This window comes from Rhineura floridana, chromosome 21 (genome assembly GCF_030035675.1).
Source record: "Rhineura floridana isolate rRhiFlo1 chromosome 21, rRhiFlo1.hap2, whole genome shotgun sequence".
NCBI lineage: Eukaryota > Metazoa > Chordata > Lepidosauria > Squamata > Rhineuridae > Rhineura > Rhineura floridana.
Window position 1 is genome coordinate 20,485,227 of NC_084500.1, and position 26,744 is coordinate 20,511,970.

The following is a 26,744-nucleotide window of genomic DNA, read 5'->3' on the forward strand; positions in this document are numbered from 1 at the left end:
GTAGGTGATTCTCCCGTGTGGCTCTCGTTGCCTTCACATGTATTTATGCTTCCTTTGAAATTGCGCCTCACTGGCAACCCTAGCAATTCTCCTGCAAGGGAGGCTGGGATTGATGTGCTAGTGTTACTCTCCACGCTGCAGATGGAAATGAGCAGGGAAGCGATACCTGTTGAATTTCTACTTGCTTGGCAGTTGTTCAATAATTGCACAAATATTCCCTTCCATGTAGCTGGCCTCTTTCTTAGCTGCCAATCCTGCTCTCCCCTCTGGCTGACTGGGACATTTCCTAATCCACACCTGGCTTCTTGCTGGCCGCCTCCAGTTCCAGCAGGCCTTTCTACCCCCTTAAGACCCTCAGCAAGGAAGGCTCTGAAATGACTGCCGGGCATCAGGGCTGCAAGAACTGAGAGAGAGGCAGAAGGCTCGGCCTTCGTCCCAGGGTGACTCTGCTCCGTGGTGGTTTCCTGCCGGTTGGCAGCTGTTGCTTCTGCTGCTTCAGCTGCCGGGAGGAAACGGCTTCCCCTTTGCAAAGCAAGAGCAGCGGAGATTCTGTGTCCTGAGTCAGCAAGGGCAAGGCGTGGGGTGGCCAGCCGAGGGGCAGGGCCGAGGGAGGGAGGGCACCCTCTCCCACGGCTGGGCCCTGCTGCTCCAGAATGCCTGAGCGGAGGATCGCTGGCAGGGCAGGGCCTGCCTGCGAAAAGCGTAGCTCCTTGCGAGACCTTCAGCCTGTGCTGTGCAAGGAAGGACCTTGCCCCCTGTCCAGATGGGTGCTGGCTTCTCCTCCCCACTTCCCTGGGGGCTTCCCCCCAGAGGCAGGGGATCCCTCCCTCCCTCCGCAGAGCCTGCTCATGCCACTTTGCCCCAGCCGCAATCTGACTGTTCCATCACTGATCGCCCTCGTCACCTGTTGAGCCAGCATCTTCTCCCTGCTGAAGTGCTGACTCCGCTCTCCTTATCTCCCTCCATGGCTCTTATCTGGGTGTCTCAGGGCTGCTGCTGCTGTCTGCCTTTTCCTTCAAGGGTGGAGCTGAAGGTTCAGCGGGGCGGGGGCTTGTGCAAATGCTGTGACCTACCCCCCTTGCCCTGGGCAGGCATCTGGCTGAGATCACCCTGCCTTTCTCTGTCCTGGGTTGAGTGCTCAAGCGCCGGCTGCCTTGGCTCGGGGTGGGGGGCATTTGGGGGGTGGGGGAGTGCTCCGGTGTGGCTGGCTGTACAGGAGGAAGTTGCCTTGGGTGAAGCCAGGCGGTTGGTCCATCTCGCCAGTATAATGGCCCTCGCCAACTTCCAGTGGCTCAGTCCAGAGTCTTTGGCCAGCAGCCTTCGCCAGCAGCTGCCACTTGAGCTCCTCTCAACATGGGGATGCTGACGGTTGAGCCTGGGGCCTCCTGGAAGCGAAGCTTGTGCTTGAGCCTGGAGCTGTGGTCTGTTGTGACTGAGAGCCAATTGTCGGGAAGGGCACCTGGTTCCCCCCCTTTCCTCTTTTTTGGGGCCTGCCCCTGGAACTTGGCTCTGACTTCTGCACCTGCAGGCACCATTAATGATCAAACATCTGTGGTGGCTTGTATTTGGGTGTCATCTGAGCCACACGCAAGCGCTTGAGTGAACTTGAGCAGCCCTGGGGCAAAGGGAGGGGGCTGGTTAAAGGATGCAAAGCAATGGCTACTAGCCACAATGGCTACGTTCTTCCCTCCACTGCTGGGGGTCAGTAAATGCCTCAATACCAGTTAGTGGGAACTGCACGGGGGGGGGGAGGAGATGCTCTTGCACTCGGGCCCTCTTCCCTTAAGGGGCGTCTGGTTGGCCACTGTGAGAACAGGATGCTGGACTGGATGGGCCCCCTTTGGCCTGACCCAGCTGCTGCGGGGCTCCCCTTGTGTTTCTTAAGCAGAGAGTAGGAAATGAAATGGGCACAAGGAGAGGGCACCCTTAAGGACCTGAATTGGGCCTGGGGCTGCTGAATGAGTGCTAATGGAGTTGAAGCCACGTAAATGACCCGGAGTCGGGGGCGAATATTGAGGTGGCCCAGTTGGCAAAAGAGTGCTGCGTCATTCAGTCAGGCAGAAGCCCAAATGGACTCCCAAGAGGGAGGGTGGGATTAAAAATGGCCATCAAGGTCCAGCAGGTGGGACCAGGAACAAAATGTTGCCATGTGGGGTGTTTCTGTTCAGGGCTTCAGCCCCTCTGCGCCCCCGATGTTGCTGGACTGCAGCTGCGGGCCTCCTCCTCACCCCTGGCTACTGGCAGTGCCGTGGCTGCTGGATTAGGAATCCTTCCTCCTCTGCTAGACTGCTGTTCTGTGATCTGGAGGGTTCCCCCCCCCTCTGGGTTGGCCAGGAGCTTGGGCTGAGCGGCAACCGTGCCCTTGATACCCGCAAAGAGATGCCAGGTAGGAATGCCTATCGCCTTGGCCGGGCTCTCAAGGGCATGGTTGGGCGTCCTCTGCTGGCATCCGTGTTTCCACTACAAACAGTCGACTGTTTGTGGTGGAGCAGCCACCATTGCTGTGGGGCTGATCTGGTCACCTGTGCAAATGCGTGCCAGCAGGGGTGTTTAAAGCCACAGATCATGCCCCCCCCGTACATACGAAGCCCCCTTGTCTCTCCCCAGTGGCTGCTGCTGCGGCTGTTTTGTTCGCTGGCTCTTCTCTGGCGCAGTCCGGCCTTTCCCCTCAGTCTGTTTCCTGCTCCCTGCCACGAGCCCCTCGCTTCCCAGGGCCCTGCATGGTTCAGCTGCTCTGCGTGTGTGTCCAGGCCAGGGAGCGCTTCTGAGCTGAGTTAATATTTGCACAGATCAATTTGTCAAGTTGTGGGGAGGGGGAAGAGGGTGGTGAGCATGAACTGGCTGGGTCAGGCATGAAAGACTTCTAGCAGTGTATGGGGGGCGGGGGAGGTGCTCCTCTGAGTCACAGCCGCTGCAGCCTTTCCAAGGTTGGGTCATTAATTCTGAGTCAGTCCATCCAACTCAGTATTGTCCACGCTGACTGGCAGCAACTCTGTAAGCCTGCCTGGGTGCACCAGGGAATTGAACCTGGGACCTTCTGCCCGCAAGAGAGGTGCTCTGCCACTAAGCAATGGTCTCTCCATAGATGAACGAGGAAACTGCCTTATTGGACCATCTAGCTCAGTAGTGTCTACACTGGCTGGCAGCAGCTCCCTTAAGTTTTCAGACAGGGTCTCCTCTGTGGGGATGCTGCTGGGGATTGACCCTGGGACCTTCTGCATGCAAAGCAGGTGCTCTGCCGCTGAGCCATGACGGCCCTTTCTGACTTATGCCTGTTGCACGGTTGGGTCTCTTGGCCTCACTGTATCTTTTAAAACACACACACCCCCATCCTAAAAGGACGGCTTCCTGCCTCTGAAAAAGCACGTGCTGGCCTGTGGAATCTTTATGCCACACTAAAGGTACCCTAAAATGTTGCATTTTGTTCCCAGCTGCTTGGAGCTGACCTTCCTTCTCTTTCTCCAGAAAACTCCACCAGCTTGGCCCACGCCAGCCCTGCCAACTCCACCTCGGCCAAAGGGAATTGGACGGTGGCAGCGACCGTGGAGCCGGTGGTGCGTATGAACGGCTGGCTGATCTGCAAGGAGCAGGATGAGATGCTGAACTTGGCGTTCACCGTTGGCTCCTTCCTGCTGAGCGCCATCACCTTGCCCCTGGGCATCGTCATGGACAAGTATGGTCCTCGCAAGCTGCGGCTCCTGGGCAGGTGGGTCTTGACTGTGCCAGGCAGCTGCCCTTCGGAAATGGGACTTGCTAAATAGTGGGCCATGGCTGCTGCTCTGTGGCTGCGCCCAGGCAGGGCTGAACTCCAAGTGACTTTAAGTGCCTTGCTCCTTAGCGTGTGGGTGTGTGTCTGCGTGTCTGCATGCATGTGTGGGTTTTTACTTCCCGGGTTTTCTCCAGTGCTGTGTGGCTCTTGCAGTCACCCCACCAGTCTTGAGGATGGGAGGCAGGCAGGCAAATCCCTGGTCAATTGATGGCTTCAGGAGTTGTGTCTGCAATGATTTCTCGCTTAAGGCTGCTTCTGCCCAGGGCCCTGCGCCTCATCCCCTCGTCTGCCATGTGGGCTAGGTGGGACCTGCACAGGCTCAGCCTGTCTTGTGGGTGCTGAGCGTAGTGGTCCCGCACACCTCAGCAGCAGAACGACGGCAAGCGAGAGCACGACAGAGCTGTGTAAGATCATGCATGGCGTGGGGAAAGTGAGCAGGGAGCAGCTTTCCTCTCTAACACCAGAACTCTGGGACCTCCAGTGAAGCTGAACGTTGGGAGATTCCGGGCAGACAAAAGAAAGGCCTTCTTCACAGAGCTGTGACACTGTGAACTAAGGAACTCGCGCCCAGAGGAGGCAGTGATGGCCACCAACCTGGATGCCTTTACAAGAGGACTAGTCAGATTAATGGAGGATAAAAAGGCTCACAGTGGCTGTGCTTCCTCTTGGGGTATCTGGTTGGCAGCTGTGAGAACGGGATGCCTTTTTGCTGATCCAGCTGCAGGGCTCTTTCTGTTTTGTTGTGTTCTCATGAGTGCCCGCAGAGGGGGAAGAGCTCCTGGGACTCCTGATCTAGGAGGGTTAAAGGCAAAGCCAGAGCTTTTGAGCTTCTCACCTGGCCTGCAGGCGGGAACCCGCCCCCCAAGCCTCTGGGCTGCTCTTTTGCCTGTAACTTCAGCTTGGTTTGCAGAGGTGAGCTCAGTCTCCAGTCTATGGAAAGCCCCACCTGCAGGTTGCCTGTGTTCCTCTGCCTTCCTAACTGCAGTCTCCATTAATAGCCAAACACACACACAGGAAAAAGTGGCCCCACAAGGCAGAAAACTGTCATTGTCTTTCCTCGCTCCCTTGTGTGTTGGCTTGGCCTGCTGAGGAGCCCCGTCCCTCCCTCCCCCAGTCAGTCTAGCTGTGCCTGCCTGCAGTGATGGGCTCCTTTTCCTTCCATTGCAGCGCCTGCTTTGCAGCGTCCTGTGTGATGATCGCCTACGGGGCCAGCAACCCGGACTGTAAGTCGCCTGGCAGTTGGGAGGTGTGGGGGGCTGGCCTGGGTTGGGCTAAATGGCAGGGCTTGTGTCCAATCCTGTTTTAACATTGAAGGTCCTGCCTCCCACCTGGGCTCCACCTTCTGTGCCTTGGCTCTCTTTGGACAGTGGGACTGGGGAGGGCTGGGCCAGGCCTTAAGAGGCCATTTGTGAAGCCGGACTTTGAAATGGAAGGTGCAGTCTAATCAAAGGTGGTGAAGTTGTGGCCCTCCTGCTTTGCAGGACTGCATCTCCCATCATTCCTGACCATTGCCCATCCTGGCTGGGGCTGATGGGAGTTGTAGTTCAGCAGCGGTTGGAGGGCTGCCGCCCTGGTCTAAATGATCAAATGGATCTGCGGCAACAGAGAGTCACTGGCATTACCGGGTGTGGGCATCATCCTGCATAGGACAGAGACCCGTCTCTTAGGGGCAGTGCTTTACATGGAGATAGCCAAAGATTCCAACCCGGCATCTCCAGCTAGAGAGAGGTGGCGAGTGATGGGAGGGGCCCCTGCCTGAGAATGGCTTTGTGGGGAGGGGCCAGAGTTGGTGCTAATCAACCGACTGGCGAACTGGAGGGGAGGGGCTGAGAGACCCTTCCCTGCTGGAAATCCTGGAGATATGCGGCATGTCAGCATGGCATGATGCTGTTCAGGTGGACCAACAGTTTGACTCTGTATAAGGCAGCTTGCTAGGCTCTTCTTTAGACCAGTGCTTTATTTGCAACCAGGAGGACTAGAACCTTTACATTCTTTTTAGGGAAAGGGACATCTCACAGTGGCAGAGCCCCTGCTTTGCATGCAGGAGGTCCCAGATTCAGTTTCTAGCAGCATCTCCAGTTGTAAATGGGCCCGGTTACAGGTGGGGGGGAAAGACCTTCTCAGCCTGAGACCCTGGAGAGCAGCTGCCAGTCTGAACAGGCGATACTGGGCTGGATGGGTAAGGCAGCTTCATGTGTTTTTAGGAAGCTGCCTTAGACAAAGTCACTTTGATCTGCCTAGCACAGCATTGTCTCCTCTGTCTGGCAGTGGCTCTGAGATCTGCCCTCATCACGCGCTGCCAAGGAGGCTCTTTAATGGAAGGTGCTGCGACCGAGCCTGGGGCCTTCTCCCTCCCTGGTTCCCACAGATTGGGGCTTGCCCAGGCTGACAGAGGGCTGATCGTGGGACAGGGCTGGTTGTGGGAGGATCTGGCCCCCTCCCTCTCTCACAAAACAGCCTGCCCTCCAGTTATGGCCCTGGGGCGTCCCATCGCCCCATGGCCAATTCTGAAGCCTCCCAGCCTGCTCAGGGGAAGCGGGGTGGCTGTGAGAGGAGGCCCTGCTGGTGCTGTGGCAAGCTGCCTTGGGCTCCTCTCCCCACTGAAGGTCTTTGCTCTCCTTCCCTCCCTCCCTCTACAGCTCTGTCGGTGCTGATCTTCATCTCTCTGGCACTGAATGGCTTTGGGGGGATGTGCCTGACCTTTACTTCGCTCACGGTGAGTGCCGCCTTAGTTCTCTGGCTGGGGGTGTGTGTGAGGAGGGAGAGGCTACCTGTTGTGCCTTGCAGCTAGCTCAGTGTCCCCCCCCCGGCTGCACAGCTGCTTCTCCTTCAGCCTCTCGTGTCAGCAGAGCTGACAATGTGTAGAGCAAGTCAGTTTCCCAGGGCTGGCAAGGCGGAACCCTCTTTGGGGAAGCGGAGGTGGCGGCTGCTTCTCAGCCGGGCTTGAAGGCTTCACTTCCTGCTCCTGCATCTTGCAGGGCTCTCGCTTTCCCTTCCCACTGTGGAACTCCCTTGGAAATGCAGATGTGCATACAGGTGCCCCCCCCAACTGAGTTGGGCACCAGGAAAGGACTGGCCGTGGGGGGAAACGGGGACGTGCCGTGTTCCCAAGTCTCCTGCCTCCTTTTGACTGTCGCTTCTTTTGCCCAGTGGGGCGGGGGGGTCGGCAGGGAGGTCTTTTTCAAGTATGAATCGGCTTTGCATTGGTGCAAGCTGTGTGGACCAGGGAGGGAAAGGCTTCCTTTGAGAGGAAGGGCACTTGTGGGGTGGCCCCAGTCCAGAAGAGCGGTTGCTTTATTGTTCTCAGAGTGCCCCCCTGGACACCCTTCTCTGGTTGCCGAGACTCTGTAGTTGGAAGTGCAAAGAACAACTGCTTCCAGGGGTGCTTTACCCCCTCCCCACAGCCCTGAGCCCTGTGCCTCTCGTTCGGGCTGTTGAGCCAGTGGGTAGCCGAGGGCCCTGGGCAGCGTACACCACTGCAGTGCAGTCCAGGATGTGGCCGCCCCTTCTGAACATAAGAACATAAGAAGAGCCTGCTGGATCAGGCCAGTGGCCCATCTAGTCCAGCATCCTGTTCTCACAGTGGCCAACCAGGTGTTCTGATTACCTCTCCTCCCTTGCTCCCAACGCAGAACAAATCTGCTGCAAGCCGCTCGCTCACATCCTCTGCTCTGGGGTTATTTAAGGACCTGGCTGCTGCATTGCATCCAGAGCGCTGTAGCGGGGGGGGGGGGAGGAGGAACTGAGCCAGGTGGAAGTCTGTCTGTCCCCCCCCACCCGCTTTCCTGATAGAGATCCTGCTCACAGCAGGAATTTTCTCAGTGCTCTCAGCAGATAGCTGGCACAGGAGCTCTGGCAGCTCATCTCTGCAGTCCTTGGAAAAGGCAGCGGATTCTGTGGGAGGCCTCAGAGCCTTGGGGATGGGGCGGAGCACATCATCATCCCCCCCACCAATTCCTTGATGCCTGCCTGCGTCTCCCAAGTGGAGGGCAGCTCTGGATGCCTCCTCTTGAGTTGCAGAGGGGGTGTGTGAACATCTCCCTCTTCTCTCTCCCCCCCCCCGGCTCCCTTCCGCAACAGCTTGCAGCAGCCTTCCCCAACCTGGTGCCCTCCAGACATTTTGGACTACAGCTCCCTTCTGTCCCCACCAGCTGGTCATAGTCCTAAATATCTGGAGGGCACCAGGCTGGGGAAGGCTGGATTACAGCAAAGATATGATCCTCCCCCTTCTTCTCTTGCCCCACTGAACTGATTTCATAACTTAGTTCCTCTTTTTCTTGTACTGGTTAAGAAGTTGGGAGTTCTTCTTTTCCCCCTTAATGATGCTCGTCTTAAGCTGCTGCTGTGGTTGCCCTGGTGGGATGTTTGTCCCATGGCGGCATTTCAGGGCTGGCGTGAGCTGGCACCTTTTGCAGTCTGGAAGCTGTAGTGGGGCTGCGAGGGGCACCAAATGCATGTCAACATTCATGGGGAATATTGGCATATTGAAAATACTGTTCAGTGATGCCATTATAATTGAAGCATGGCTGCAAGACAGCAAGTGAGAAGCCAGGCGTTGGTTTGCTCAGAGGCTTAGTGGGGGCAGCTGGCCTGGAGGTGACTCTGTCCCAGCTTCTCATTGGTCCTTTTGCCTGCAGCCTAACCTAGGGAAACGCACTCAACCATTGGTGGGGAGGGGCAAAACCTGAGACACATCAGCCTGACCAGCTGCTGCTGATTGCAAAGCACCAGGTTTGGTTTTGTCCACACAGCAGCAACTGAGCCGGATCAGCCTTATCAGTAAGGGTGACTTCATCAGCAATACCCTTTAAGGTCTCCAAATGTTCTTGACTCACCCTGGCTTTTACCAAATCATTTCCCATGAGGCCTAATTCTTGTGACATTTAGGAAACAGCTTAATGCTGAGTCAGCATATCTGTCTGTCTAGCTCCATATTGTCTGCTCTGACTGGAAGCAGCTCTTAAAGTGGCAATGCTGGGGATTGAACCTGGGACCTTCTGCCCTTGCCAAGCAAGTGCTCTGTCATGAGCTCCAGCCCTTCCCACATTTTTCTCTGTGGCGTAGCTGGATTCTGGTGGGAAGACATTTTGAAAGGGACATCCTGCCCAGGCATAGTGATGGTTAGTTATGGGGCTGTCCAGCCCCAGGCTCTGGTTTGGGCTGGCAGATGGGCCTTGCAAGCTTTGCTGGGGTGTTCTAGTAGCGTGTGGCCGCATAGTTCCCCCCCGGCCATTTTCAGTTCTCTGAAAAACAATTTTCTCCAGAGTTGGAAAGGGTTTGTGGGAAAGTTCCCTTCCCGTGATTGAAGGCACGTTTCTGCTCTCACCTCTGGCCAGCCAGGTGTTTGAAGCAGTACCCAAAAGCCTGCAAAACATGTGAGAAACCATGGCTACACTGTCAGCAGCTATGGGTCTTTCAAACTACCTGCAACACTTCCCCCCTTTGAAATCGTCTGCCTCCCACGTTCAATGCCATCAGAGATGACGTCTTCCCACTTCTCAGCTGGAGCTGTACTAGGAATCCTACTGATGAGCCTGGCAGTGGCCGGGTCCTGGAATCCCCTCCCTGCTGCCGGCCGCTCTTACTCCCAAGTGGACAGCTCCCGACCTCTTCCTGCAGCTCTAACCGGCCTCCCGGCCCCTCTCCTTCCTTCCTTCCTTCCTCTTCAGCTGCCCAACATGTTTGGTGACCTTCGCTCCACCTTCATTGCCCTCATGATCGGCTCTTACGCCTCGTCGGCTGTGACCTTCCCAGGGATCAAGGTATGTTGGCTGGGAGCTCCGGCCTGTTGCTACTGGAGACAGACAGGCTCTTTTCAGTCTGGGGAGGGGGGCGGCAGCAAGTTGTGAGCCAGTGATGCAGCCAGAGTCCTTTGCCAAGTGCCAGGGAGGACTCTCTGAACGGGCAGTGTGTTGCTCCAGCTTGGCCACAGGGACTAAATCCATCCCTAAAACCAACCTTCTTTTGAGAGAGCAATGGGGAACTTACCATTCTGCCAGCAACCCATCACTGACCCCTCCAACTCCTCATCCCGAAGGCATAATGTCTTCTTGACTCAAGTTCCCTAGAACAAGGAGAGTGACGGAGATAAAATTCTGCTCCCCACCAAGGCCACTGAACCAAGAAGTTCAGTTTATTCACATACGCCAATAAGCTGGAGAAGTATAGAGCAGAATGTTTGTTTCTGAGCTGTCCCCGGTTGCCAGAAAGAGCAGCCATGCACAGCTTACTTAATTACAGGCCCATCTGTAATAAAAGGCACTTTCACCTGGGAGCCTCTTCTGACCTGCCTCTTGTGAGCCAGTTTGTGGGCCCATGGACAGAACAAGCAGGGCTACATCTGTGGCAGAGCGTGGAATTCTGCTCCAAAGCCCCCCATATGGCAGCCTGTAGCCTTGAGGTGTGACACAACGCAGGAAGGAGAACAAGATATTTGGGTGTGTATGTTTGCACACTGAGAAGCTCCCTTGGATGGGAGTTGTGGCAAGCCCCGGCTAGTTTTAGGCCAAATGTGGCCCTCTGGGCTCCTCTGTCTGGCCCCCGAGGCTCTTTTGGCCACACACCCTTCACAGGCCCAGCTTGAGTGTTTTTGCCTGCCTGGTATGTGTCCCTGAACTCGGATCCTCTTGCTTACCTGGATGCAGATTAGAGAGGGGTGGACGAGGTTGTGTAGAAACTCATCACCTGTGCAAAGGTAAAACTGACATTCCTTGCTCGGCACACTTTTGCCTTTGGCCCTGCCCAACACTGGCATGTGGCCCGCAAAAGGTTGCCCAGAGTTGCAGGACATGATAAGAAACCCTCTGGCACCTTAATGCACAACATGGCATTAATAGGCTGTGATGCATCACTCATACATCGCACTGTCGCCCTTGGTAAACCGATCCCAACTCCCCTAAAAACTCCTGGCTGCAGCCCAAGGTTCCTGTGGGGCCACAAATAGTTGTGAGGAGGAGCCCAGACATCTTGCTCCGGTCGGGCCGGTCAGTGCTGCATTGTAGTGGATTGGCTGGTTGGTTGATCTTTAGCCGGCTGGTGCTTTGCAGCGTCCAGGCAGAAACCCTCCAGGCATTGGTGTACCCAATACCTGAGGTGTTGTTTTTGTAAGGGTCACATTGCGTTGCTAAAAAAAAAAGAGTATTGGTATAAGAGCAATCCTGCTGAAGTTGGCCAAGGGTCCATAGAGGCCACGGTGTCCTGTTTCCAGGCATGGTCAGCTGGATGTCTCCAGAAAAGCCACAAGCAGGACCCAAAGGGAAACTTAAGAGCCTGCTGGATCAGGCCAGTGGCCATCTAGGCCAGCTTCCTGTCCTCACAGTAGCCCACCAGATGCCCCAATGAGGAGCCTGCAAGCAGGAGCTGAGCCCAACAGCGGCTGTATTTGGAAGCATTCTGCCTCTGCCAGTGGATGGAGAACATGGCCACCGTGGCTAGTAGCCATAGACAGCCTTCTGCTCCTCCAAGAACCTGTCGAGTCCTCTTCAAAGCCATCCAAGTCGTGGCCATCGCTGCCTCTTGGGGGAGTGAATGCCGTAGTGCTGGGTGAAGAAGCCCTTTCTTTTGTCTGTCCTGAATCTCCCACCAGTCAGCTTTGTTGGGTGCCAGGCCCGGCTCTCTCCCCTTTTTCTCCCCAGCATCTGGTATTTGGGGAAAGGCTGCCTCTGCTTGTGGATGTTCCATTGCATTATCATGGTTAATACCTGTTGATAGGCCTCCAGCATGGCTAGTCCCCTTTTGAGTGCTATCTAAGCCAGCATCTGTGACAACTTATGCAATTCATTGCAAGAGGGTGTGGTGTTATGTGACAAAAACACAGGGAAGGCATCTAAGGGTATCTCGAGATACACCTCTCTGAATGGGAGCTGGTGCATCTCCTGCACTGCTACCAAAAAAATCAACCCCTTTGCTCGTCTGTTGACAAACACCACCAGCCTGAGGTCCCCCCCCCCAACCCACAGGTAGGATTCTGCTGCTTCTGCTGTTGCCCGTCTGCAGAAGGCCAGGCTGGTGACGGCTCCATTTCTCCCCTTTTGTTGTCCAGGTGATCTATGATTTCGGCGTCTCTTTTATCCTCATCCTGGTGGTTTGGGCATGCTGTGCAGGTCTTGTCTTCTTCAATTGCTTCTTCAACTGGCCCCTTGAGCCGTTCCCGGGCCCAGAAGACATGGACTACACGTAAGTCCCTGGGTGGGGTGGAAAGGAGAAGGGGCCCTCTGCCGCCCTTCCCTCTGAATGCGCTTCCTCTTTAGGGGGGCTTCCATGGATGCCCTTGGAATGCCCAACCCTTCCCTGGACCCAAGTGCAAACTCTTGTGGGAGATGGGCCGATCTAACACTGGAAGGGCTGTGTAACCCCTCCCAGACACACACACACTCAACGCACTATGAATGGAAGTCATGCTCTTGGCCAGCTGCCATTTCTTTCAATGGGTGCTTTCATTAGAGAGGAAGGGGCTGTCCTTGGATTCCACCCCCTCATCCACCCAAGTGCGTTGAGCCAGCCTTGTTTAATACTGGAACATTCCTTCCATGCTACTTTCAACTAGGGCTGCAACCCTAAAAACACAGGAAATGACATGTGCCTAGTACAGATGAATAAGGCCTTTCCAAAGCTTCACGTCAGCCAGGGTGGGATGGCTGGAGAGGCAGGGGCTTCCAGACAGCGGCTCTTTTCAGGTGGGGTTCAGTCACTTACTGGCAGATTCAGGCTGTGCAGTTACAGTTGTCTGGGAGACCTTGCACAACAAACCCTCTTCCCCTGAAGTCTGGACTTTTTTGCGATAAGGAAAGTGTTGGATAAAACTTGCTTTGATGCAGCACTATTCAGCCTCCCCACAAACAAAGCAGAGTGAATGCCCATTAAATAGCCAGCGCCGTCTGCAAACCAGCCAGGACGAATGCTCATGAACCTGGGCTGTGGTGCGGGTGACCAGCGCTGCTCTTGTCATCCTCCCTCCTGCTGGACAGGGTGAAGATCAAATTCAGCTGGCTGGGATTTGACCACAAGATCACCGGGAAGCAGTTCTACAAGCAGGTGACGACGGTCGGGCGACGGCTCAGCGTAGGCAGCTCCATGAAGAACCCGAAGGAGGCGGCGGCGGAACTGCAGGACGGCAAGAAGCTCTGCCTCTCGACGGTTGACCTGGAAGTGAAGTGCGAGGCAGACAACGCAGGTGTGGAAGGCGGGACATTCTGCCAGCTCCCCTGTGGCCTTCTGGCCCTCTGCCTGCCCCTCTGCTCTGGGTGTGCGCACAGCTGCATCACTGCCACCGGTCACCCTTCAGCAGAATTCTAACTTTGTTTTTCTGAGGGAAATGGTTTCATGTTTCCAGCTAGGTAGAGCTTGTTCTGAAGAAATGGTTGCCCTCCAATGCCGTCCCTTGGAAGAGGACTGAGGGCTCCTTGGGTGAGGCTGATGCCTCTTCCTGTTGTTCCTCCACCAGGGAGCAGGGGGCCCACCTCTCTAACCCCCCGGCTCTATGGAACCCCCTCCATGTTGCCCCCCAGTGGGGGGGCATGAAGGCTCCCTATAAGCCGCGGGTGGCCACCTTTGGGAGGCTGGCTGCTCTTGCCTTCTCCTTTCACAAGGGGAGAGCTGGGACGCACAGGTGGAGGGTGGGATCATGCTGTTTTGTTTTAAATTTAGACAAATATCCAGATGCAACGTTAACAATCACAGGGTGCTGTACACAAAACAAGTACAGACGTTATAAAAACTATACTAAGTTAAAATTAGGGCAACAAAAAACCCATAAAAGAAACATTACCACAGGGAAAACCTCAACAGATTCATCAAAGCGATCCTTGTTCCCTCCAAAAATGTGACTGCCCCATGCTGCTTTATAAAATGGGCTTTTAAAGAAGTTGGGGGAGGAAGTAAGGGGCAGCCCGTCAGCATTCTGCACATCTGGCTTTGGCCCTGTTCAGTCCTGGTTTCCCAATTCAGATCTCGCTTTGGTCACGAGGTGACCGCAGGCAGCCATTTCCCTCAGCCACACGTAGAAAGAGTGCTGCTGTGGCAAGAACTGTCGGTGGTGCTTGTGCTGTGGACACTGGAAATGCACCCCGTGAATGGGGGGATTATTATTCAGAAGAGCCCCTTCAGTGGGCCAGGGTTGCTCCCCGTGCAGCCAAGCAGGCTGGAGGGGGCAGCGCGACTCTTCCGGCGAGAGGCCCAGCAGCTTCCTTAGTGCCTGTCCTGCCTCCCTCCTTTCCTCCGCAGCATCTCCATCTTTCATGCACAGTGTCTTCAGCCCCATCCTCCTCCTGAGCCTCATCACCATGTGCGTCACGCAGCTGAGGCTCATCTTCTACATGGGCGCCATGAACAACATCCTGGAGTTCCTGGTGGATGGGGACCTAGAGACAGGTCGGTATATCTCGCCCCGCCCGATACTCTAGTGCTTGGAAGGGAGGCGCGGTTCTCGCCTTGCCTGCGCAGGGTCAGGCGGCTGGCAACCTCCCCAGGAAGGGCCGTACTCAGCGGCTGAGCATTGGCTTTGGCAGGCAGAAGGTCCCATTCAGTCTGGGAAAGACTCCCTGCCTAAAACCCTGGGAGTCGCTGCCAGTCAGTGTAGACGACACTAAACTAGATGGACCAAGGATCTGACTAAAACAGATGTGTCTTGCAGAAGAAAGCCTTAAGAAACAACAACCGAAAAGCGAAGCCGTGGCTATTTCCAGCCACGTGACTTCTTGTGGCCTCCCACAAAGGCTCCTTTGGGAGGAGGGGTGAGATATAAATTCAGTTATTCAAAATACAAATAATTCGTGGGTCTTCAGGAGCAGACAGAATGAGGAGCAGGGGGCGCTGCCTTATATCGGCCACCTCCACACTGCACGCATATAGAGCGCAGTCGGTGGCTTCCCCCAGAGAATCCTGGGAACTGTAGTTTACCTCTGACAGCACTTCAATACCCAGCACCCTTAGCAAACTAAAGTTCCCAAAATTCTTTGAGGGAAGCCATGCGCTCTAAATTTACAGAGTGGATGTGCCCCAGGTCAGACCCCTTGGCCCTCTCTTGCCAGCCCGGTGCCCTCAGCACGTGCTGGCCAGGGCCAACAGGAGGTGTGTTCCAAAATATCTGCATGGCATTAGGTTGGCAAAGTCAAGTCTGCTCTTGGAATACCACCAGCCGCCCAGGATCTCGAACAGAGAGGTGGCTTTTCTAGTACCCAAGATCCTTGAAGTGGAGATGCCAGTGGGGATTGAACCGGGTGCCTTTTGCATGCAAAGCAGCTCTGTCTCTCCCTTAGTGTAGGGAATCATGCCCACTCTGTTGTGTGACGTACACCACTGTTTCTCTGTGGTCACAGAACTGTGTTGCCATCCGGTTCTTGTACCTGGCGAAATTGCCACCCCAGGCTCCTTTTGGGAGGAAGGGCATCACGTGAATTTAATAATAAATAAATAAAATGTATGGTGGTTCTATGGAAGAGGGTGTGTTGGGAATCTGGTGTGTACAAGAGAAGCGCTCCATGTGGTCCCCTCTGGTGGGGTGGGTCAGGACCAGCTGGGCCTGGCTGTGCCCCCAGACGGAGGAAAGCAGGTGATCCCTTTTGGGAGGGCAGCCACACTGTTGAATGTCAGTGCTAATTTCATCTGTCTTCCATGGCACTCTCGCCTGTCTCACGTCCTCAGGCTAGGGTTGACTGAGTTTAGTTCCTCATAGACTGTCCTAATAACTCCTTTCTTCATTCAGGGAAATGGGTTTGTGGCCGGCCAGCCAGCCTCGGCTACTCCCAGTCAAGGGGGGTCTCTGACTGTCTCCCCCCCCCCCGGCAACCTCCCCAAAGCAGAGGGAGAGCAACGCCTGTAACATGGGCTTGAGCTTCAGTGCCGCTGACTCAAGGCTCGTATTTATAGCTGCTGGAAGGAAGCCAGCCAGGAAGGGGAGAGATTTACATGAGCTGGTTGTTTGTCTTTTGCACAACAGGACGAAATCATTTGTGTCTTGCGTACTAAGATCCAGTTTGGGCTTGTTAAAACTGGAATCTGTGAAGCAGATAAATCAAGAGACGCTTCCAGGAAAGCAACAGGGAGGCCCTGCCGGAGGGGGCTGCGGAGGGGGGGGGCTTGGAGCGGAGCTGCTGCCAGGCCACCCCCACCCTCTCCTCTCGGGGGCTTCTCTGGCTGAGAGCTCTGCTGGGCGGGGTAGGGTGGCCCTGTCGACTTGATGCTGGGTCCCAGAGCCATGAGCTCCCCCTCCCTGCTCCTGGTTCCTGGCTCTGCTTTCCTCTCGCCTCCTCCCGCTGCTTTGCCCAGCCAGGTGGGACTTTGCTGCAGGCTCTTCTTTGTGAGGAGGGGTGTCCCTGCCATGGCCCGGGATCCAGGCGCAGCAGCCCCACGGCTCCTGGCAGACCCCACTGAGGGCTGGGTGGGCTCATCCTGACCCCCAGCAGACAGCTGCACCTGGGCTGCCACCGGCAGAGCCTTGGCTTCTTCCTCGGGCGCCTGGCCCTTGCCTTCCACCAGCAGGCCACAGAGGAAGTAACCAGGCAAACAGGCTTGTGAGGAAGGGGGCCAAGGGCCAGAGGCGAGCAGAGGCCGAATAGTGCCAGGGGGCGCATGAGAGAAGCCTGCTGCCCTGCACGATTTCGACTACAACTCCCATCAGCCTCGCCAGCATGGCTCCCTTCGTGCAAGGGGGGAGGATGGTGGCAAGTGGCCCTTCCCAGCAAGGCTGATTCCTCCGCCTTTTGGGGCCTGCCACGTCCGACTCTCTTGCTGCAGATGATGAGGGCTCCTTTTCTTGTTCCTTCTCTCACGGGCAGTTAATTTCAGAGGCAAAGGGGTTCTTTTGTGGGCTCCTGCTCCCTCCTTCCTGAGCGCTGGCCACGCTGGCTGCCGGGAGTTGGAGGGTGATTGATGGAGTGGCTGTCTGGAGGTCAGGACATAGCTGTGGATGCTGACCCAGTGCCTTGCAAGGCATGCTGGGGAACCTGTGGCTGCCCTCCAGGTGCTGCTGGACTACAGCTCCCATCCTCCTCCCTGACCCTGATTGAAAGGGATGCATCCCACTGGTGCATCAGTTCCAAATGGTAGCACAAGACCACACCTCCAGATCTCTCTCTCTCCTCTGCCCCAGTTGGAACCCACCAGACTGTCTGTTGGCAGACTGGGGCTCTTGGAGCCTCTCCATTCCAGCCAGGCCTTGGAAGGAACTTGGTGCATGGTGCCTTCCGCATGCCTGTGCCCCTGCATTCCTGACGCTGCCCCTTCCTCTTTCCCCTTCCAGTGGGTCTTTACACCTCCATCTTTGGAGTCCTGCAGCTGCTTTGCCTCCTGACAGCCCCGGTGATCGGCTACATCATGGATTGGAAGCTGAAGGACTGTGATGATGGCACAGAGGAGGCGGATGACGGGAATGCCAGCCAGTACGTAGCTCTAGAGAGCTCAGCACCACCACCCCCGCAGGCGGCTAGTGACCAGCCCCGCCATAACAGCTTTTAGTTGGGCGTGGGGAAGAGGAAGCCCCCAGCAGGACTGTTTCCCTGCCGGTTCCTTCTCCCCATCCTTCCTCTGCCCCACGCAGTCCAGAGCAGGAGCCCAGCCCTGCAGCAGAGAAGCGCATTCCCAGGGCAAAGAGCGCCAGAGAGATGGCTGGTGCAAGCACTTGTCTGACTAGAATGGGGAGGCCAAGACCCAAGGAGGTCACTGTGTCAAGGATTCCCACACAGTTTCAGCCTCCCTCGTCCTCTGCTGACCTAGAAATGGCAAGAGCCTGGAGGCTGACGTGGAGAGATTCTGCTTGCTTGCTTTGTTTGTTTAACAGGAACTGGTTCTCTGCTTGGGCAAAACAGTTCTAGGAACGTTTTGCTGCTGAAACTGGCTGCCCTTCCTAGGAGGACAACCCCAGAGTGGGGAGCATCTGTGGGCCCCCAGATGTTGCTGGCCTCCAATGGTCAGGGATTATGGGAGTTGTAGTCCAGCGGCATCTGGAGGGCCCCCGTGTCCCCTACTCCTGGGATAACCCCACAGCTTTGGGGTGTGTAGAGCATGGGTCTTCAGCCAGTGGGTTGGGACCTGCTAAAGGGTCACAGCCTGATCTGAGGTGGGTTGCAACTGCAGCATGACCACCATGCAATCATACATGGTGAAAATGCAAGATATGGTGCCTCCGCCCCAAGTCCATGCTTAGGGTAAAGGTGGGTCCCAGGTCTCAGAGGTTGAAGGCTACTGGTATAGAATTATGGATTGAAAAAGGGGCGGCCCCTGTGTTCCCTCTTCCTATGCTAAGTATTTGAGGCTCCAGATGATGTGAGGCTCTAGCTTGCGTCAGCCAGCATGGCCAGTGGTCAGGGGCTGGTGGGAGCTGGGGATGCAGCAGCAACTGGAGGGCGAAATGTTGGCTGCCCCTGCCGTATAACAGCCTCTTTGCCCATCGTGGTGCCGCACTCTGGAGGTTGCTGGACCCCACCTCCCCCCATTGTCCCTGACATTTGGCCATGCTGGGAACAGAGGAAGATGCCATTCACTGAGTCAGGCCATTGGTCCATCTCGCTCAGTACTGCCCACACTGACTGGCAGTAGCTCTGCCAGGTTTCAGGCACAGAACATTCCCCGCCCTTCTTGGAGAGACCTGGGATTGAACCTGGAGCCTCCTGTGTGCAAAGCAGATACTCTGCCACTGAGCTATGACGGCCCTTCCCCTAATTTATTGATCTACTGGGTGCTTTTATGTACTGCTTTCTGTCGTGAGGGGTTGGGAGTCCACAGTCTGGAGAGCACAGGTTGGGGAAAGTTTGTAAGAGCCAGCGTGCCCCTTGAAGGCTAGGACTTGGGCCTGATTACTGGAGTCCTTCCGCATCTCAGCACATGGCTAATTGCAGCTGCCTGCATTCTGTTGGTCACTGCAAGCCCCGTGTGATGTCTTCGTGCCTCAGTTTCCCTTTCTTCCTCTCTCACAGGGGCAGCAAGAAGAAGCCCCGTGACCGGCAGATCCAGAAGGTTGAGAACGCGACCAGGGCGTTTGTTTTCACCAACTTGCTGCTGGTGGGATTTGGGATCACCTGCCTGATTCCCAACTTGCCTTTACAAGTGAGCAGTTTTCGGGGGGGTGGGGAGTGGCCAGTTGCAGAAAGGTCAGCTGAGATATCAGGTGTGAACAGGAGCACAGCACAGGCAAGCACTGGGCTGTGAGGCGCTGTGGGAGTAGCCTAGGCCTTGCCACTATTTTCAGGTGTATCACTCCTTGTGCCTCACTTGACGCTTCTATCTCTTGAGAGCAGGATCCTGCTGGTGGTGGCTCCCCATTCCCTGGTCTGTTTTGACAAGGTGCCCCTCTGTTGGAGCCTCTCCCAACATTTCCCAGTAGCCAGACTCAAGCTGAAAGGCACACCATCTGTCCATTAGCAATTCTGGGGTGGCTGTGAGTGGGAATACTCTTCTGCCTGGGGAGTGTTCTGCTATGAGCTCCCCAGAGGTGGGTTAGGAACAAAGTACTTGCACTGTGGTGGTGGTTGCAGCTCGGCACTGGCATGGGATCACACAAGAGGGCCATTTCAGAATTCGACTCGTGCGGACAATTCAGATTGTGTGTCTTTTTCTTTTTCAGATCCTTTCCTTCATCTTGCACACGATCGTGAGAGGGTTCATCCATTCTGCCATGGGTGGGCTCTATGCAGCTGTGTAAGTCTAGCATCACCCTCTGTAGAATGCCCCCCCCATACAAAGCAGGCCTTTTGCTGCTTGTGTTTGCCCAATCGACTCTCTGGGGGTTGCTGCCAGCAGCAACAGCCACTTTGTTTACAGGGCACCCAGTTCCAAGTTGGGATGCTCCTGTTTCTTGGCAACCTGTTTCACCTGATTGCTGGGTCATGTTTTTCTTCTGCTGTGGATTAACTAATGAGCAGCTGTGGATCCTGGCCGTGGGTCTGCTTCTCTGGGCGTTGCTCAAGGGGAGTGTGGCTAACATGACCCACATGCCTTTATCGTCTCCTCTCCATCTGATACAAGCTTGATGTCACCCTCTGCTCCTGTTGCAGCATTCCTTTCTGGAGCAAAATAGTTTCCTAATAACAGGCACAGCCCTCGTACTCTCTCGCACACTCCAGTTAGGCCGGCCAGATGCTGTTTGCCAGCGCAAATGTAGCTTGGAGGGTCCTGACTAGGCCAAAGAGCCTCTTGGGGAGTGCAAGTTTGCACCCTCTCCTTTGAATCTGCGTCTTTCTTGCGGTGCCCTTGTCTGTCAGGCATGCAACTCGTGAACTAGGTCCAATTTCAGTGGCTGCAACTCACTAGAAGTGACTTAGTGGCTTTGTCCTTGTGTCTGGTTTTGTAATAAAAGAAATGTATTCATATGATATCAATGAGGGACCTGGTCCAGCTCTAGGCGTTTTTTTTGTTTCTCAAGCTAAAGATTGCTCAACTTCAGGAGGAGGGCAAAGCCCTCTTGCCGCCTTTCCCAGGCTCCTGTTTTCAATCTCCAGCCTTCAGCACTTTCTAATCGATGATGCTGTTCCACCTGGCAAGGGGAGCATGTTTGTCCTCCTGGAGGGCACGCTAGCTTGGCCAGGGCATTCCTACGCGCTCCCTTCATGCCCAAGCAAGCTTTGGGAATAAAGCCAAGACTCTGTAGCCCAACCTGGTCTGTGTTTGTTTGCTCAGAAGTGCCTGGGGGTCTCACTGGGCCTCACGTCCAAGCAGGGTGTGCTGAGAGTTGCAGTTCTACAGCCTGTGACCCAAAACAGACTTCTGACTTGGCAAGCTGGGCTGAAATCAATGAGAGTTCTTTTCAGGGCACTCCAGTTTGGAGTGCCCCAGGTGTTGACTCAGGCCTCGGAGGCCCATGACTTTTATTTTTAAGTGTTGTTTCCCTCCCTCCCTCCTCAAGAAAGCTTGGATTGTATTTTACAGAAATATTCCCTCATAACAGCCAAACTTGTGCTCGCATTTGGCCTTGGGTGGAATTAGATGAAGGGAGCAGGGGAGACCTAAACAGGCAGCCAGACTCTGGTGGATTTTAGCTTTTGCTTCAAAAGAAGCAGCACAACCTTCTAGTCTTAGTCTTTGCTTGGAAAACCATGATGAAGGGAAGAAAAAATAGTATTTGCCTAAGTTCTGTCAAAAGCTCTTCAGCAAAAGAAGGGTGAATTGGGCCTTTTGGCCCAGCAGGTTCCCTCCTGTGCTCTCAGACTTCCCCGGTGTATCTGCCCTGATCTGATACAAGACAGCAGTGAGCGTTTGAGATGATGGAATGAAGAACAGCATAACGTGGTGCATAACTAATGAATGGCACTCCCTTTGCTGCCACAGAAGGAGGAGGTGGCGGCATCCAAGGGCTTAAACAGGAGCTGAGATGAAACCACGATCGGTGGCCTTTAGCTGCGACAGGCACGAGGTGACCTTTGTGCTCAGAGCCACAGTGCTTCTGAATGCCAGTTGCTAAGAACAGCCCTGGAGCTGGATCAGACCAAAGGGGCTCCTTGAATCCCACATCCGGCTTCCTAAAGTGGCCAGCGAGATGCCCCAAAAGGAAGCCTGCGAGCAGGACCTCTGGCGGCGGGAGAGGCGGCTACCTTCAGGCCCTGCTTTGTGGGCTTCCCAGAGGCATCTGGTTGGGTCACTGCTGGAAACCAGATGCTGGACCCGCCTCCCTCTGATCCTGCAGGAGTGTCGCGTGTATCCCATGAATTGAGTGCTTTTGAAATGGCATCCAAAGGGGCTGCCCTCCCTGTCCCTTTGAGTCATGAGTACAGGGGTCCCGTCCAGTGAGGGGTGGGGTGGGGCTGAGGGAGGAGCGTGACCCAAGCAGTTGCAGAGTGCGAGTATAAAGCAGTGAATCCCCCTCCCCTCTCCCACAGGTATCCCTCCTCGCAGTTTGGCAGCTTAACGGGGCTGCAGTCTCTCGTCAGCGCCCTCTTTGCCCTCCTGCAGCAGCCCCTCTTCCTGGCCATGATGGGACCCCTGGAAGGAGACCCGCTTTGGGTAAGTGACACAAACAAGCGGCACTGCTGCTGGCTCAAGGGAGTGAAAGTAATAGCCATTCATTCCAAAACCAGCCTTGGGAAGCGGTTTCTGTCTTTTAACAGAGAAAGGACTGGTCTGAATCTCTTTCCCTCCAGCTATCTCTCCCCCCCTCAACCAGCTGCTTTCCTCAGCCACAGGCGCTTATAACTCTCCTTGCAGAAGGAGGCGAGCGGTGGCCGCAGTGGCCCATTTTTAAGTGGGAAAGCAGTGGGAGGTGAAAAGGCTGCAGGCCTCTCTCCTGGCTGCTCCTCTGCACAGACTTGTGGCAACAGGCTGCGCACTTGGGGGGGAGGGGAGGGGGCAGGACTCGCGCCGTGTCTCCTGTTGCCATCTGGCTCAGCTGTATGACCCAACTAGCTTGGGCTCGCCTTCGGCGCTTGCTTCTCTCCACAGCACCCCTCGCTGCTTGGGTGTGGGTTGACATGTGCACGTGTGCACATCCAGCGGCGGTGGCCCTGCGTTGTGGGAAGGGGCTTGCATGTAGTGGCAGCCCAGGCCTTCGACTGTGGCTTCCCAGAAGATGGAACTAGCTCAGCAGGGTAACAGTGGACTGAGTGCCATGCACTGTTCTCGTCTAATCACCACCAAAAAGGTGGGATCCGGAGTATGAAGCGCTGCTAGGTGTGGCCCAGCCTAGCTGCATTTATTTACCTTTTGTTGGCGGGGCTGTTCCAAAAGCCACAAAAAAGCCTTGCGACTCCACAGAACTTTATGCCACAATAAATCTGGTTGTCCTCATAAGAACATTGGAAGAGCCTGGCTGCTGGATCAGGCCACAGGAGACCCATCATAGGCCAGCATCCCGTTCTCACAGTGGCCAACCTGATTCCCTCCACGGGAAGCCCGCAAGCAGGATCTGAGGGCAACAGTAACTCTCCCCACTTGCAATTTCCAACAACTGGTATTCAGAGGTATACTGTCTCTGACAGTGGAGGGAGAATATAGCCAACATGGCTAGTAGCCATCGATAGTAGCTTTCTCCTCTATTGCGGCAGAAGGTTTTGTGAACTAGAGTCCATTTCAGATAATGGTGGTGTACTTCACTCCATGCAGGCTTTTGCCACAGAATAGGTTGTTTTTATTTATTATTGCATTATATCTGACCTCTCCCTGGTATCCTCACAATAACCCTGTGAGGTAGGCTAGGCTGAGAGGCAGTGACTGGCCCAAGGTTACCCAGTGAGCATCATGGCTGAGAGGGGATTAGAACTCTGGTCTCACAGGTCCTACTTCAACACTCCAACCACACTTTGCCACACTGTTAAGGCGGTTTGAGGATGCCATGGGACACTCTTGTTGGGGTTGCTGCAACAGGCAAAGGGGGCTACCCCTCTGGAAGCTGCTTCAGGGGCACTGCAGAGGCCCCTTGGATCCGCTTGCTGTGCTCTTGGCTGGGCGCCCAGAGCCATGTTGTTTTTTGTTTATGCAGCAAATCACCTGGCACCTAGCAGGAGCAGCTGAGGGCTGGTTTGAAGCTGTTGCCCTGGCGTGCCTTTCTATTTCCAAATCACGATGGGGGCACGTGGGGCAGGGAGCGCTGCCGGAGTGATGCTTGTGGGAGCGGCTGTGCTCAGCAGGGAGCCAAAACAGCAACTTCTCCTTCCTGTTGCTCTGGGTCCCTTGCGGGGAAGGTATTTTCAGGGGGACACATTTTGCACAGGGATGGCTTGACATACCCAGCAGGTGGTTTTTTGGGGAAGGAGGCAGGGTCTGTAGCTTCCCTCCCTGATAGCTGGAGCTGTGCCAGGGAGACCCACAGGCTGCTTGTAGCAGGAGCTGCAGAGCCCTTGTGGCAGGAGGCCAGCTTCCTGGCAGTGCCCCCTACACTCCCCCCCCCCACAAATGTCTGTGGGAGAGCAAACTACCTCCTGCTTTCCTGCACGGAGGGAACGTGCCTTCTGCCCTCTTGAGCTGGACCAGTCCTGGCTGGCTTGCTAGTGAATGATGTTAGGGGGAGATAGACTGGCCACTGCCCGGGCCAGATTTCTTTGGACAAGGGACCCCTCCAGCTTCAGCCATGCTTTCAAATGGATGTGCAGGATGCAGATCCACCTGTTGCGGTGCCTCTGCCCCAGCAAGCCACCTGCCCTTGTTGTGTATACACATCCAGGTTGTGCAGGTAAACACCCGGCTCCAGGCATGGGGAGCTGGCCCCCTTCCTGACTGGGGGGCGGCAGGGGGGCAGATTTGACACTCTGGGAGAAGGAAGAGCCGTTGTGCAGTGTTAGAGCGCCTGCTTTGCATACAGAAGCCTCCAGCGCCGGTTCTGTTAAAGCAGGGCAGGAGCCTGTGTGGGCCTCCTTGGTGCAGGCACGCCTAGGAGCTCTGGGGGAGCGAGAAAACCCTTGGAGGGCTGGTCTAGGTACAAAGTGCAGCAGCTGGAGCCAGGGGGGTGAATACCCACCCAGTCAGGAAGGCGGCCCTTTCTTTGCCCCCCTCCTGATCCTCCTGCCTCTTCCTCCTCTCAGGTCAACGTGGGGCTGCTGGGGGTAAGCATGCTGGGCTTCTGCCTCCCCCTCTACCTGATCGGCTACCGACGGAGGCTGAAGCGGGAGAAGCAGCAGAAGAGCGAGGATGCCAAGCTCTTCCTGAAAATCAATGGCACACCCGGCCAGGAAGCCTTTGTCTAGGGAGACTCCTCCTTTGGACTGATGGGGGCCCTTTTGGTGGTGGCAGCAGCGGCTCCCATGGGTGGTGCGTCTCTGCCTTGGAGGCTTTGACCTGCCCCTCCTCCCCGCCCAGACCTGCAGCCACCACTGCCTCCAAAGAGCCAGAAGGGGGCTGCTGCCGCTGCTGCTTTTTACTGGCAAGGGCCTGGCTTTGGCTTTGAAAAAGCCACTCTCTGCCACAGAGCCACCGTGGGACGCTTCTTCCGCTTTCTCAGCTGGTTGTCGCACTTTCTCTTCACAAGACCGTGGTGCTGCGGAATACAACCCGGGCCCTGACTGGTTCACAAAAGGGACAGAGAGCCTGCCTACCCTTTTCTTTCCCTCTTACTGTGACTGCAGGAGGCTCTCCTCCCTCTCTGAGGGTGGCTTTTGTCTGGGCCGGGCGCAGACTCTGCCCTTCCACCTTGCCCCATCTTCTGCAATTCCTTCTGCCGTCTGGTGAGAGTCTGCTCTCTGACTTGAGGGGAGCGCCGACAGCCCTAAAGTGACTCCGTGGACTAATCTGTGCACCAGTTGTGAGCCGCCTCTTCCTCCTCTGGTCCTGCCTTGTGGGGCTCTCCCCTCAGCTCTGCCACTGCCCGGAAGGGAACTGGCCCAGGCTGGGTGTTGCACCTTCTCTCTCTCTCTCTCTCTCTCTCTCTCTCTCTGTCTCTGTCCCCCTCTCCCCCCTCCCCTTTGACTACTCTGTCTGGACTGAGGAGCAATTCAGAAAGTCCTGGCGGAGTGTGGAAGCCTCAGCTTTCCAGGGGTGGGTTTTCCTAATGGCTACTGCAGAGCCCACAACTGAGCCTCTTGGCCAGGAAAGGGAGCGAGAGATGTGGCTTGAAGGCCCTGGATCCAGCTGGCCTGGATCATGTTGTAGATGGATGGGGGGCATGTGTCAAGGTCTGCCCGTCCCCCAGGAGGGCTGCTCTGTTGCAGGCATTGAGCCAGCACTGGCATGCAAGAGTCCTGCGGGGGAGGCTGGTGCCCTCTGCTCTGGGTGTGTCCGTCTGTCTGTCTGTGTGGTGTGTTCTCACTCTGTGTGTGGCGCAGCCGGTGCTCTGTAAAGCAATAAAGACGCAGGTGCGTCCCTCGTGCTGTGTTGCAGAAGGGACAGGAAGAGGTGAAGCCTGGCTCTTTCTTTAAGGAATCGCCCGAGAGGCAGGCTGGCTCTCTCAGTTGAAGGCCCACAACGCGGACCCTTGCCTGAAGCCCTGGAGAGCCACTGCCAATCAGTGGAGACAGTATGGTGCTAGATGGACCAGAGGCTCCGATTAGGGACAAAGGGGCTTCCCTGGGGTGCTGTCAGTACTGTGAAGGGAAGCAGCAGCCTGAGGCTCTCCTCCCCTCTTCAGGGGTTGGCAAGCCTGGGCAGGGGAGTCGCTAAGCCAGGCAAGTGCTCCCCCATTTGTGGCTTGAATCCCCCGCCAAATACCTTCACTGTTGGAGACCAATCACTGTGACGCCAAGGGGGTGGCGGCGGCGGCGGCGGCAATCTGTGAGGCAATCTCCCTCTGCCCCTGCAGGTGGCCCCATCAGGCCGCCCTCCAAGCTGGGTCAGCGAAGGGGCTGCAAGCGCTTCCAGCTCGGCCATGGGGCTGCGGGCTGGCGGTGGAGCCGCTGCGCCCTCTGGTGGTGGTCGGCAATCACTCCTCCGGGAGCGGGCCCTTTACTCCCGTGCAGCCAGGCAGCCCTCCCTGTCTCCCGCGCCTGTTCCGGGAAAGACTCGCCCCCCCCCCGCCGCCTAAATGTCTAACGCGCTTCAGGCGCTGCCTTTAACAGGGGCCCCTTCTTCTCTTGGAGAAAAGCCAGGCGCCGGCCTTGGGGAACGGAGGAAGCGGCCTTATCCTTCCCAGACTGCATGGCCAGGGGTGGCTGCTCTGACAGGCAGCAGCGCGGCGGGGACCTACCACAGCGCGTGGTCCCTTGAAGCGGATTGAACCAGAGCCGCCTTCAGCACCGCCGGTCGCTGGTCCCTCGGGCGCAACCCTCCCTCCGGCATCTCAGAGGCGTCTGTCATGCTGATACTCCCCCTCCCCTTCTGAAATGGGGGGTGGGAAAGCCGCCGCCAATAGGCTGGAGTGGTTTCCGGGCCCCCCCCGCGGCATTCAGTGGCCCTGGGGCCCGCCGGCGGCTTCTGCAGCGCGTGCCACAGGCAACGATTCCCGGGGGGACATTGCTGAGGTGTGGAGGGGGGACAAGGTGAATGCTGAGGGTCACGTGGGGCTGGGGCTGAATTCGTACGGCGGAAAAACAAGCTGCTCTAGGCCCCCGAGTAAGCGGGAGAGGGGGAGAAGACCCTGCCCTGCGTCGCTACGGCTGTGCCTTTGGGCAGCTTCACGGGAAAAGCCGCT

At 56.2% G+C, this 26,744-nt stretch overlaps 1 protein-coding gene across 4 annotated transcripts in view; it reads left to right on the forward strand.

Moving 5' to 3' along the window:
* SLC43A2 (solute carrier family 43 member 2) overlaps positions 1 to 25,518 on the forward strand; it is a 32,432-nt gene extending 6,914 nt beyond the window's left edge. For all 4 annotated transcript variants that reach the window (XM_061605023.1, XM_061605024.1, XM_061605021.1 and 1 more), the window contains exons 3-14: positions 3,466 to 3,706; positions 4,937 to 4,992; positions 6,409 to 6,485; positions 9,439 to 9,531; positions 11,811 to 11,944; positions 12,736 to 12,941; positions 13,991 to 14,137; positions 17,007 to 17,145; positions 18,679 to 18,808; positions 19,326 to 19,399; positions 21,574 to 21,697; positions 24,208 to 25,518. In XM_061605023.1, the coding sequence (XP_061461007.1) occupies positions 3,466 to 3,706; positions 4,937 to 4,992; positions 6,409 to 6,485; positions 9,439 to 9,531; positions 11,811 to 11,944; positions 12,736 to 12,941; positions 13,991 to 14,137; positions 17,007 to 17,145; positions 18,679 to 18,808; positions 19,326 to 19,399; positions 21,574 to 21,697; positions 24,208 to 24,369 (1,583 nt within the window). In that variant the 3' untranslated portion in view covers positions 24,370 to 25,518. The remainder of the gene's footprint in view (positions 1 to 3,465; positions 3,707 to 4,936; positions 4,993 to 6,408; positions 6,486 to 9,438; positions 9,532 to 11,810; positions 11,945 to 12,735; positions 12,942 to 13,990; positions 14,138 to 17,006; positions 17,146 to 18,678; positions 18,809 to 19,325; positions 19,400 to 21,573; positions 21,698 to 24,207) is intronic.
* Positions 25,519 to 26,744: the final 1,226 nt, after the last annotated feature.